This window comes from Megascapheus bottae, chromosome 22 (genome assembly GCF_031878675.1).
Source record: "Megascapheus bottae isolate mThoBot1 chromosome 22, mThoBot2.hap1, whole genome shotgun sequence".
Classification (NCBI taxonomy): Eukaryota; Metazoa; Chordata; class Mammalia; order Rodentia; family Geomyidae; genus Megascapheus; species Megascapheus bottae.
In genome coordinates, this window is record NC_143530.1 from 17,012,029 (window position 1) to 17,024,938 (window position 12,910).

The 12,910-nt window shown below is 42.5% G+C and overlaps 1 protein-coding gene across 1 annotated transcript; it reads right to left on the reverse strand.

The window, feature by feature from the left end:
* Positions 1–970: 970 nt before the first annotated feature.
* Hfe (homeostatic iron regulator) lies at positions 971–10,136 on the reverse strand. The gene is made up of 6 exons (XM_090355275.1): positions 10,061–10,136; positions 6,115–6,378; positions 5,628–5,903; positions 4,404–4,679; positions 4,057–4,170; positions 971–2,840 (listed from the first exon to the last, which is right to left on the reverse strand). Exons 1-6 carry the CDS (start codon positions 10,134–10,136, stop codon positions 2,800–2,802), a joined length of 1,047 nt encoding a protein of 348 aa, XP_090211401.1. The 3' UTR covers positions 971–2,799.
* Between the last annotated feature and the right edge of the window lie 2,774 nt (positions 10,137–12,910).

Consider the following 12,910-nt stretch of genomic DNA (forward strand, 5'->3'; position numbering starts at 1 on the left):
ATAAAATAAGCCATTGTCTATTGAATTGTAACATATCTCCTCAGGCAGTAGAAAAATAAGAGAAGACTTTTGCAGTTGGTTTATATAGGACAGACAGTTAAATAACTAATGCATTACAACACAGTAAGTTCTCTACAGTTCAGATACCATGCTTTAATGAAAATACCCCACAAAACAAAATATATTTTAAAAATACAAGTGATATAAATGTTTCCCAAATGACACAATGGTTAAGTACTCACACAAGATTAGATAAGAATATCCATAAAATCATTCAGCACACAGTACAATTGTAAACTTGTTAATATTTATTTGTTAATCTTATATATTTTAATGTTAGAAGTACTAATAGGATACAGAAGTTGTTAATGCAGTTTAATCACTGGTTAAGGAAATTATAGTTTTCATTCTATTCATTTTCAGCTTTAACACAATAAGTGCAAATTTTACTGTTCTATGTAACATCCATAACCAGAAAAAATAAACTTTTGAGCCATACTTATTTTCCTGAGGCACTTTCCCTCCAAGAAAGAATGCTTACCCCACAGTTATGAAGTCAAATGTATATAGCAGCATTAAGTAAACACAAGCCATCTGGATAAAATATCTCTCTCTCTCTCTCTCTCTCTCTCTCTCTCTCTCTCTCTCTCACTCACACACACACACACACACACACACACACACACACACACACACACACCACCCTTGAGCTAGGTCATTTGAGGAATCACTTTTCTTTTCTTTTTGATTTTTAATAGTTAAGCACAATTTTAATAGCATTTCCTAAGAATTATAGGAAATTGATTCATACATAGTGCCTACAAGTATTGAAATTTTATACAAAGAATATTTCAAAAGCCAAAGAATTAAGAAAAGCACTTGTAGTTTTGAGATAAAATACAATGCTTTAGCCTTCTCTCAATACCTGTTACCAAATGCAAAATACTAAGTGCTGAAATTGCCATGCGCATAGCTAGCAGCTGATGGGTGGTGGCTGGGGTTTGGGGTTTGGGGAAAAACTAAAGAAGGAAGCTCTCAAAATGGTATTTTAAATCTTATAGAGGAATCACTTTTTTAAATTTAATTTCTAAATTGCATTGGTTAGATTGTTTTGAAAAAGAATATATAAGAAGATGTAGAAATTAAAAGTAATAAATATTCAAAATGCCAAATTCAGATATTAACACTAGGAAACAGAAACTTAAAACAATAACAAAACCAACTAGTAGCTCATTTCCCACCATAACTAGATGTTTTAGAAGACTAAATGGGTTATGTTATGTGTACATATTTGCCTTTTTTTTTTTTGCTTGGTCATGGGGCTTGAACTCTGGGTCTGGGCGCAGTCATTGAGCTCTTCAGTTCTAGGCTACAGCCCTACCCCTTGAGCTAGAGAGCCACTTCCAGTTTTCTAGAGGTTAATTGGAGATAAGAGTCTCAGGATCTTTAGTGCCTGGACTGGCTTTGAACCATGACACTCAGATCTCAGCCTCTTGAGTGACATGAGCCACTGTGCTCGGCTTGCCTTCCTTTTTGAAATATTGAAAAGCTGTAAATCGTTTACAAAAGGTAATGCGATTAGGAAGGCACATCTGGCACCAAGAAACTCCCAAAGCACCTATTGTCCCTAGGTTCCAGACTAGGTCTGGCAACAAGTTAGCCTTACTCTAACAATAAACAGCTGGGTGTAGTGGTAGACAACTGCAATTCCAGCTACAAGAGAGGCAGGTAAGAGTATAGTTAGAGGTGAGTCCAAGGCAAAAAATAAGACTCTATCTACATAAACAACAACAACAACAACAAAGGTTTGGGATCTGAGATCATAGCTCAATTTACCTAGCAGAAATTAGGCCTTTCATTCAATCCTTAGTTGAAGAAGAAAGGGGAAAGGGAAGGGAAAGGGGAAGAAGAAGAGGAGGAGGAGGAGGAAGAAGAGGAAAAAGAAGAAGAGGAAGAAGGAGAAGGAGGAGTGGGGGGAATAACTGTACCTGTGTACAAATCATGCATGCAATAATAAATGTCCATGGGTGCTCAGGACACATTATAGCACCAATTGTTTTAGAAAATAAGTAAAAGCTACATTATCAGTATTACTAACATTCTTTTCATGATTTTCATTACCAAAACAAGAAGAAACTTCAAATCTAGGGTATTAGAGATGTATCAGAAATGCAGGCAGTATTAATATTTGAAAAGCCATAGACTTCTTTGTGAAAGTTAGAACATGTCCCCTCTCTTTAAACCCTTTAAACTACTTCCTTTCTACCTGCTGAAAAGTGTACCCAAACACACCCAAAATGTGTCTCCTTGGGTTGTGTTGCATGCAGCCATCACATTTGCCAACAAAACAGAATGTGTTATCATGGAAGAGAGCCCAAGGTCCAGTGACAGGTAAGTTACTAGCTAACAGAGAGACAAGAGACATGAAAACCAAGTAGTTCCTGGATGCTAGATGTACAGAATTCTGGTAGGGGATCTAAGTATGAGTGTCTCAAGGCAAAGGTTCATAGCCTTCTTGAAATGTTAAAATAAATTATACCTTCTCTCAAATTGAGGAAACTGTCTTCGAGACATGGGAAATGATAGGACATTGATGTATATGGTCTACACTGAAAAATAAATGAAGGGAGTGGATCACTGTCGTGCAGAAAATCGAAGATCTGTATGAGAAAACTTTTGAAAGGGAAAGATAAAAGCAGAGAATTCCTTGTGCCATTTCTGTTTGTTAGATCCAACTTCATCTTGAACCATGTATTTCTGGTTGTTTCTCTTCTCCTCAACAGGTCTGTGAGCTTCATTTCACTCACATTCAGCTAAGACATAATCCCTCGTGACTCCTCCTGTGAACACAGACATCCAGGGAGAATCTTCACAGATCTGCGTGCCAACTTGTATTTTCTCTCTCCTTCACTCACCATTCCAATCAACACTGACCACTCTTGTCCAAGAACAGGACTGGGTTTCCTGTAACATTTGTCTCCCATCTGGAATTGTTATTAGCTTTCTAACTGCCCTCTGAGTCTCTTTTCTCCCTACTAACAAACCCATGTATGTCACAAAGAACATTGTGTCACTCCTTGCCTCAATTAACTTCCCAGTGATTATGACAGAATGGTGCACAGGGCCCACGACTTTGCATGATCTGGCTTCTGTCTCCCTCTCTTCTCCTCACACTACAAATATTCAGGAAGAAGAAATGCAGAATTTATAACTGACAGGTAGGTAAAGTCAGGGAATAAGTGCAATCCTCTAGCAGTCCTATGTGCTTCACACTGTTCTACTTTGCTGTATAGATCTTTCCCCATCCTCATCTTCAAGTTCATCTAAAGAAATCCCTTCTCCTTCAAGAAGCCTTTTTCTTCCTCTCTTATCTGCCATGCATCACCCAAAAAGCTGGAAGTAGAGCTATGGCTCAAGTGGTAGAATGCCAGCCAAAAGCTGGCAAAAGCTATGGGACAGTACCCAGCCTCTGAGTTCAAGTCCTAGGAATTGAACTCAAAAGTCTTGCTTGTACCCGAGCCAGATTCCCAAGCCCTTTTGCATGTTGATTATTTTTCAGATAGGGTCTGTATTTTTACCTGGGCTGGCCTGAAACCATGATCTTCCTATCTCCAACTACTGAGTAGCTAGGATTACAGGTCTGGGCCACCTTGGTCCAGAAATCTTTCTGGATCTTCAGATGATATAATGGTACATTAAATCATTTGATTCATACTTTGCACGGGACCTCAGAGGTCTTGATTAACTGTGTGCATTTGTCAGACACTTCACTCTCTACTAGATTTAGGATCTGAGAATAGTCACAGTGACTTTCTCAATCTCAGAGCCCCTATTCTAAGCAGCATTTTAAAATAGTAACAACTCAACAGGTGTTTGTTAAATTAGGAACTTTCATTGTTGAAGAGGGGGGAAATGTATTCATTTCTTTCCTGCCTATAAAGAAAATAAGAAAACACTTCCTATTCTGGGACTTCCCCTCTGCTCCATTTTCTGGGGGAACATTACAAAGTCCCTGGGACAGAGGCACAATGATACTGCCTCCTTGGTCCTACTCACTTGAAGCATGCCTCTTCCTGAAGGTTCGGAATAAAATTCCAATAATGAAGATGATGACACATGCAGCAATGCCACAGATAACTCCAATGATCAGGCCTCTAGATGGTGAAGGCTCTAAAATTAAAAAGGAGGAGGAGGGGAAGAAGGAGAAGGAGAAGGAGAAGGAGAAGGAGAAGGAGAAGGAGAAGGAGAAGGAGAAGGAGAAGGAGAAGGAGAAGGAAAAGAAGTCGTCTTTCAAGCCCAGGACTGCCACTCCCAACTTGGAGCATATCCTTTCTTCAAGGCCATAGTGCCTGCTTCTGTTTCTCCCACAATGGATGTTCTCAGCCTCTGGATCTGATTCTTACCCCAAGTGGTGAGGAGGGCTTGATCCAGGCCTGAGTGCTCCACTTGGCAGGTGTATCTCTGCTCTTCTCCGGGGTCCACAGCCACAATCACACAGCCCCGGTAAGTCCCATCTCCATTTGGTAATACATTATGAGGCTTGGCTTCTCTGGCATCCAATGGCTGTCTATCCTTCAACCATCCCATGGTAATGTTCTGGGGGTAGAAGTTCAAAGCCTGACACTGTAGAGTGGTCACGGCTGAAACCACATGACGAGTCACCTTCACCAAAGGAGGCACTTGACAAGAAAGAGGAAGGGTGAGAGAGGGGATCATTTTAGCCTCGGGGCAGGAAAACTAGAGCTTTCATTCACTGGCCTCCATGGGTCGGAGAAGAGTAGACCCTTTACAGACATAGAAAAATGCCAGGAGAACACCATTTTGTGTTCTAAAAAGGTTCCCACGATTTGGCTCTAATTCAGTGTCACATAGAAACAGTCACTGTCCTATCAGCCTGTTCTCCTGTCTCTTATCTGAGTATGCACATCTGGTTATCATGTCCCCTGTTCTGACAGATCAAATTTCCCTTCCTATAGATCAAACCCGAAGCAAACCATCAATGTCACTTGGCTCAACCCAGTATATATTCTTGCATGATGGGGTCTTGTTATGTTGGCAGCCCTCAGTAATTATTGTCAGGTTGTTTACCAAACAACAAAGCACCCTCATTTCCCCAGGGACCTGCTACTGGGCTGGGTTGCCTCACTGGGACTTTTCTTGCCTTCCTATTCATGTGGCAATTGACATCTCCTATAGTCCTACCTAAAAGGTCTAAATATATACAAGGGAGTCTTGGCTGATTAAAAGAGGGCTGCTGGTATTTCCTTTTTAAAGTTATATATTAGAAGAAAATAATTAAAAGCACTGTGTGCCAAGCTCATGCTTGTAATCTTAGCCACGCAGGAGGCTGAGACTTGGTTTAAATCCAGACCAGGTAGGAAAGTCCATGAGACTGATATTTCCAGTTACACACACACACACACACACACACACACACACACACACACACACACACACACACCATGACTTAAGTGACTTATAGCCAGGTTACTGTTATCAATATATAGGATTAAAGAACTTGAGAAAGTTATACAGCCTCTAGCACTACTGCCTCTGAGAGCCTGGACTTGGCACCTTTCTTCACTTCATCACAGCAGTGTGAGTCAAACAGATGCATTCTCCCATACCTTGCTGCTCCAGAGGCCCTCGCCCCAGCTCTAGGAGCTGCTGTAGTTGCACTGGGCAGTCCCTCTCCAGGTAGGCTTTGTTTTGCTTAGTCCGAATTATGTGCGTTTCCCACTCTGTCTTGGTGGCCTGAGCCCTGGGCTCTGCTGCTTTCCAAACCAGTGTCTCAGGGCAGAATTCCAGGTAGTCTTGTCCATCGTACCCATACTTCCAGAACCCATGGGTGCTATTGTCCTCGTGCACTTCACAACCCAGGATCACCTGTAGGGTGTGAAACTCTGGAAACACCCCCCACCCACCACCACCAGCATCCTATTACTAAAATCAAAGGAAAACGAGCTCTACCCCCACCATCGCAGGAAGGCAATTCCTTCCCTCTCTTCTCCCACCTCCCCCACAGGAGTACAGAATCATAGTTCTCTAAGAAATATCACTGAAACAGGGAAATGCTCTGACCATGTCAGGAATGCAAAGTCCCTGTCCACATACCCTTGCTGTGGTTGTGGTTGTCCATTATGGTCCAGAAGTCAACAGTGAACATGTGATCCCACCCTTTCAGGCTCTGACTCAGCTCCAGCCAAAACTGGCTGGATGCTTTACCAAAGACCCATGAGGCCCGGGGTTCTGCACGGCGACTCTCATGATTATAAGACACGAATAGCTGGTCATCCACATAGCCCAAAGCCCCAAACAAGGGCAGTCCAAGGTCAAGCTCTGAGACACCCATGAAGAGGTACTGTAGTGAGTGGGACCCTGGAAGGAGAACAGCAGATCTTCAGCCTGAGCAGCAGGGGCGGGGGACCATGGAGCAAATACTTAAATCATGTTATACTACCAGCTGTGTCTGGAGAGCGTTACAGTGCTGCTTTCTCTCTATAGCTCACAGTCTGAGATCCTTTCTCATTGTGCACTTGCCTCAGCTACTCTCTTACTGCCCTCTGCCTCATTACTCAGGACATCAGGTGTCATTAAAGCCAATATCACAGACTCTAAAAAATCCTGAGTGTTTCTAGTTATGGTAGTTGAACTCAAGGGTAGGTGTTTCACTCAAGGCTGGTGCTTTACCACTTGAGCCATAGCGACTTTTCTAGCTTTTTACTGGTTAACTGGAAGCAATTCTCTCTTAGATTTGAGTGCCTGGGCTGGCTTTGAAATGTGATCCTCGTATTTCAGCCTCTTGATAGCAAGGATAAGAGGCATAAGATTCTGTGGCTGGGGAATTGAAGTGCAAATGCTGTCAGTGAGATGCTGGAAGATCTGAGGATAACTAAGGATAAATTCTCAGCAAACACACAAAGGAGCTTCAAGTTGGTGGCACATGCCTGTAATCGTAGATACTCAGGAGACTGACATCGGAGGATCATAGTTCAAAGCCAGCCCAGATACTTGAAACTCTTTATCTCAGATTAACAACAAGAAAAACAAAAATGGCACTGTGGCCCAAAGTGGTAGAGTGCTGGCCTTGAGCTGAAGAACTCAGGGATAGTACCCAGGCCCAGAGTTCAAGCCCCCTAACAAAGCTCCATGAAACTGAAAGGATCAGACCTCTAGGCAATTACAGAATGTGTGAGTTCAGAGGGAGGGCCCTATGGCCTAGAAGAGCACCTGGACTATGTCAAACACTTCACAGATTCCTGTTGTATATATAAATGATGGTTTTAAAATTTGATCTCCGTTCCAAACTCTAAGCTAGCTAACATGCCCCAATCTAGTCTCCAATTTTTGTCAAGACTGCTCTCCACTGTCTTCACAGAAATAGGCCATCACATTACTCAATAAAATAAAAATAAGAAGCCTGGCACTGGTGGCTCACATCTGTAATCATAACTACGCAGGAAATCTGAAGATTGTGGTTTGAAGGTAACCTGGGAAGAAGGAAAGTCTTTGAGACTCTAGTCTCCAATTAATCAGCCAAAAACCCCAAATGAAGGCATGGTTCAAGTGGTAGAGCACCAGCGTGAGCAAAAATCCAAGTGAAAATATAGTCCTGAGTTCAAGCCCAAGCACTAAATAAATAAAAGCATTAATAAAATGCATGACAACATATAGAACATAAAGTCATAAAATCCATAATAAAATATATAACATAAAATATACAATATGATTTATTAGAGTCATTTGAATTTTCTCTTTCTCACAACATGTAGATCCTTTAGCAACTCTCTTCAAAATACATGCTTCACGCCTGCAATCCTTGCTACTCAGGAGGCTGAGATCTGAGGATCATGGTTCAAAGCCAGCCCGTGCACTAAAGAACATGAGACTCTTATCTGCAATTAAATACTAGAAAATGGGACGTGGGTCTGTGGTTCTAGGGCCTACTTACTTGGGCTGAGAGGGCGCATAAGTGGGCTGAGAAACATGTAATTTTGTTGTTGTTGTCTGTCCTGGGGCTTGAACACTGGGCCGAGGCACTGTCCCTGAGCTCTTCCGCTGTCACATCCAATTGTGGGCGTGCTATTTAAGAGTCTACCCCGTCTGCCTGGGAAACTCTGTTTCCAGTATCATCCTTATTTCTTTCAAGGTCTCAGTGAAAAGGGTACAGACAATAGAAGGCTTGCCCTCAACTCCCTACCTCATAAGTCTTCCCAGCAGCTATCGGAGACCTGATGATTTGTTTCTTTCTGCTCATTTGTTTATGGCCATATCTCCAATTCAAATACAAACTATCACAGGCAAAGTTCCTGTTTCTGTTCACTCCTCTGGGATAGAACAATGCAAACTGGTTGTAGTCACTCTGTATATCCGAACAATGAATCAATATCAAAGTCTATGGTTCAACTTATAATTTGGTAAGAAGTTTAAGAATCATAGTTATGGCCAGGTACTTGTGATTCATGCCTGTCATAATCAGGAGTCTGAGATGAGAGGATTTCAGCTTGATTCCAGCTCTAGGAGACATAACCAAGAAAATCATATCTCCAAATAACTAGCAAAAGACTGGAGGTGTGGCTCAAGTGGTAGAACACCAACCTTGAATGGGAAAAATATAAGGCTTTGAGTTCAAGTCCCAGTACTGGGGGAACAAATTACAGCTGTGAAGTGTGGGTTGTCACCAAAACCTGGTGAACCATTGAATAATGCTACCTGTAAGCAATCTGTGTCTTCTGTAAAACATGGACACATAGTACACGTCTTCAGCCTTTCTCTAGGGCTAAGACTAGCATGAGACAATAGTTCAAACACAATGTAACGACATGAGCTAAGTGTAGAAGCAGTGATAGTACTTAACACCAAAACAAAACAAAACCAAGGTAAAGACATTACTACAAACTAAGTGTAGAAACTGTAGTAGTACTTAACACCAAAAGTTCAAATTACTTGCATTCTTTATAATCCAGATAGAGTTATTTAACCCTGAGGGCCACGTTACCAAGAAACCTACTAATTTCTCCTACTTTCTAATGTATAATGAAAGTCAATTTCCATCACAGAGCTGAGTGTGATTTAAAATTGAGTTCATCACTTAAATGTCAATCATTACTTGGGTAATGCTTTACAAAAGGATTAATGAAGCAGCATATTGCAACTCAAGTCTAGCTGAGAGAGAGAGAGAGAGAGAGAGAGAGAGAGAGAGAGAGAGAGAGAGAGAGAGAGAGAGAGAGAGAGAGAGAGAGAGAGAGAGAGAGAGAGAGAGAGGGAGGGAGGGAGGGAGGGAGGGAGAGAGAGAGACAGAGAGAGAGAGAGAGAGAGAGACAGAGAGAGAGAGACAGAGAGAGAGAGACAGAGAGAGAGAGACAGAGAGAGAGAGACAGAGAGAGAGAGACAGAGAGAGAGAGAGAGACAGAGAGAGAGAGAGAGGCTTACATCCATCTGAAATCTAACATTCAAAAATAAAGCACACTGGTCTTTCCAAGTAAATCGCGAAGGCTGAAAACAAACAATCCTTGTCATCCACGAAAAGATTACTACTACTGGGGGATAGGATCCAGAGACTCAGCCCCACTCCTACTTGGGTTCACTCTGTCAAACATCCACCAGTTCTTCCTGTGCACTGGAGTGTGGAAATACTGAGGGGTCGCCTGGCCAAGGTCGCCCTGATGAGAAATTCCAGAAATTCCAGGAGGAGAGAGAGGGGAGGGGGGAGGGAGGGAGGGCGAGAGAGGAATGGCACAGAAACCATAACCTGGAGATCCCAGTCTAGGGATCTTTCCCCGAGGCTTAACTCCCTACGGAGATTTATTTTAAAGAGGAGAGAGTAGGGCCAGGCACCTGGCCTGGGCTAGAGGAGTGGGCGCAGGCTGGGGCTAGGGACTCTCTCCCGCAGCCTGGTGGCCCGGGCTTCCTCCGGGGTCTTGACGCAGAAAGCAGGGAGAGGGGACCACGAATGGGGCTGAGGCGTCCTCTGAAGTTTACATACCCCCAAGCAGGAGAAAAAACAACTTTGATTGCTCCCCCCACCTCCTCCCTTCCTGTCCTCTACCCCCGTACGTACGTGGCTGCGGTCCCCGCGGGACCACGGTCTGCACGAGCGCCAGCAGAAGGAGAGCCTGCGGGTGTCCCAGGCCCATGTCCCCAGCTCTGACCGCGCCCCCAGCGCAGGGCAGGACAACCCAGATGGCTCAAGCAGTCACCTGGAAGCCCTGCCTAGCCTCCACCAGTGTCAGATAAAACTTCCTGGAGAGTGAAATCCCTTTCCGGGCCATTGGTAGAAGAACTTGAACTTCCTATCTTTCCGAAGTCAAAGTGAGCTGCTGCTGAAAACTTCTCAGTTAATCAGCTATATCCGGGTGTTCAGGTCGGAGAGAATGTTGCCGACTGGGGGAAAATAGATTTCACAACTTTCTAATGCAAACATTGAACATTTAAAATATTAAAACTTTAATTTGATGTTTTCAAAATGTCTAGACTTAAAATTATTTATTATCTCTGTCTATCTTGTCTGTCTGTCTGTCTGTCTGTCTGTCTGTCTGTCTGTCTGTCTGTGTCTGTCTAACCATTTCCAGTATTATGGCTTAAACTCAAGATGTAAGAGCACTTTCCCTTAGGATTTTTGCTCAAGGCTGGTCCCTTATCACTTGAATCATACCTCCCTTCAAGCTTTTGGGTGGTCCACTGGAGATGAGTCTCAAAAACTTTTCTGTTGGGCTAAGAATGGGGGTTGATTCTCAGATCTCAGCCTCCCTCCTTGAGTAGCTAGGCTCATGAGCATGAGCCATTGGCTCCTGGGTCACTGAATTATTTTGGTATCCACGACAGAAATCAATTTGTGTAGAAGTGAGAGTTCATATATAGACTCTCCATTCCACTGATCTTTATATGAAGTTGGAATCAAGGAATCAAGGAAAAAGAATTTTAGGATCATTTGGTTGATGTCTCTTCTCTTTTTGTATATATTTCAAAACTATGAAAACACATTTTACTTTCATTTTCGTTTTTGAACATAACAAAAGAAAATAGCTCAAATCAGAACATACTACTATATCACTATTTAACAATTATGAGGGAGATTAAAATCTAACATACACAAAGAAGAAACAGCTAATTACATTCTTTCTTTTTTTTTGCCAGTCCTGGGCTTGAGCTCAGGGCCTGAGCACTGTCCTTGGACTTTCTCAAGGCTACAGCTCTACCACTTGAGCCTCAGTACCACTTCTGGCTTTTTTCTATGTATGTGGTACCAAGGAATCAAACCCCGGTCTTCATGCATGCTAGGCAAACACTCTACCACTAGGCCAAACTCCCAGCCCTGCTAATTACATTCTTTCAGGTATGGTTCCCAAAGCTGCAGAGAAACAAGGTCACATTATGGTCCCAAACTTTCCCCTTTGTTTATAGACATACACAGTTCAGAGGACATTTAGCAATAAATGGCCTGAAGATGCATGAGGAAAAAATAAGCTGAAATTCCAAAACAAAATGGACTGAGCTGATGAAGAATAAAAAAGCCCAATCATGAGCCACTCTTTACTGACATGCAGATAGTACAATGGAATACCCACGAAGGGTGTTTGGATGGAAATGATACCATATGACTCCCAGGATATATGAATCAGAATCAGGTTATACTGATTGAAGCTTTTATGTGTACCTGGGAAGGAGCCAAAGTATATATAGGCTCCATGCATGAAAGGAACTGGTCTAGGGCTGTGTTTATAAGGTCTATGTATAAGAGAGCCCACTGGGCCAGGAGCGTAGCCTAGTGGTAGAGTGTTAGCCCAGCATCCACGAAGTCCTGGGTTAAATTCCTTGGTACCACATACACAGAAAAAGCTGGAAATGGTGATGTGGCTCAAGTGGCAGAACACTAGCCTTGAGAAAAAAAAAGTGTCTTAGGACAGTGCATAGGCCCTGAGTTCAAGCCTCAGGGCTGGCAAAAAAAAAAAAAAAGAGACCATCAAACCTGGGAAGCACAAGTAAGTAAATTTTATTTACATTTCAGAAAAGTTAGTGCTACCTTTTATTTCCCCCTGTAAAACTTGACAGAATAGCATTGCAAATGTGAATGGGAGAAAGCACAGAGTGGATGCTCTGTAGACACAGAACAGCATATCCTGTCCCTCTATTATGCTTTAGATCTGAAATGTACTATATGGTATGTGTTGTGTGCCATGTGCTATGTGCTTGGACACTAGTCGAGGGCTTTATTGAGGCAATGCAAACTTTAGGAGGTAGAGCTTGTTAAAAGTGATAGTAGAAGCCTGGCCTCTCTTTCTATCATGAGATAAGCAGCCATCATTACTACATCTGCACCATCCTTACACAAACCTAAAGCAAGAGTACCACATAGGCATGAACTGAAACCATAAGCCAAAATAAAAATTTCTGTTGTGGAAAGAGATGGAAGGAGAAATTTTCTATGTAGTTCCATACTGACCCAAACCAAGGATACTTGAGGCTAGGATAGAGTAGGATCTTCCTCAAGAGGCTACAGAGAAAGCCTGGCCCTAATAAGAGCTTGAACTTGGACTTCTGGCCTACACATTTGTGATAGAATGCCTTTGCTTTAAGTTTGTGGTGCTTTGTTATGTTAGTCCCAGGAAACTAGATACACATCCCTTTTCTTTTTATAGAAGTTTTGGGTGTTTCAGTTTTGCTTCCTCTGCCACTTCAGCATTAATTCATAGAATTTATGGGCATTGAAAAGGGAACTTATTTTGAATGATTAACACCAACCGTTAGTATGATAGGATAAATTATTCCTTCCTAGCTTCAAAGAGAAAAAAGAATCAGGGTAGTCAAGACCTAGGACTCTCCCTTAACTTTTCCACTCAAGGCTGGTGCTCCACCCTTGAGCCACACCTTTGCTGCTTGCTTTTTTTCTGGTTAATTGGAAAGAAGAATC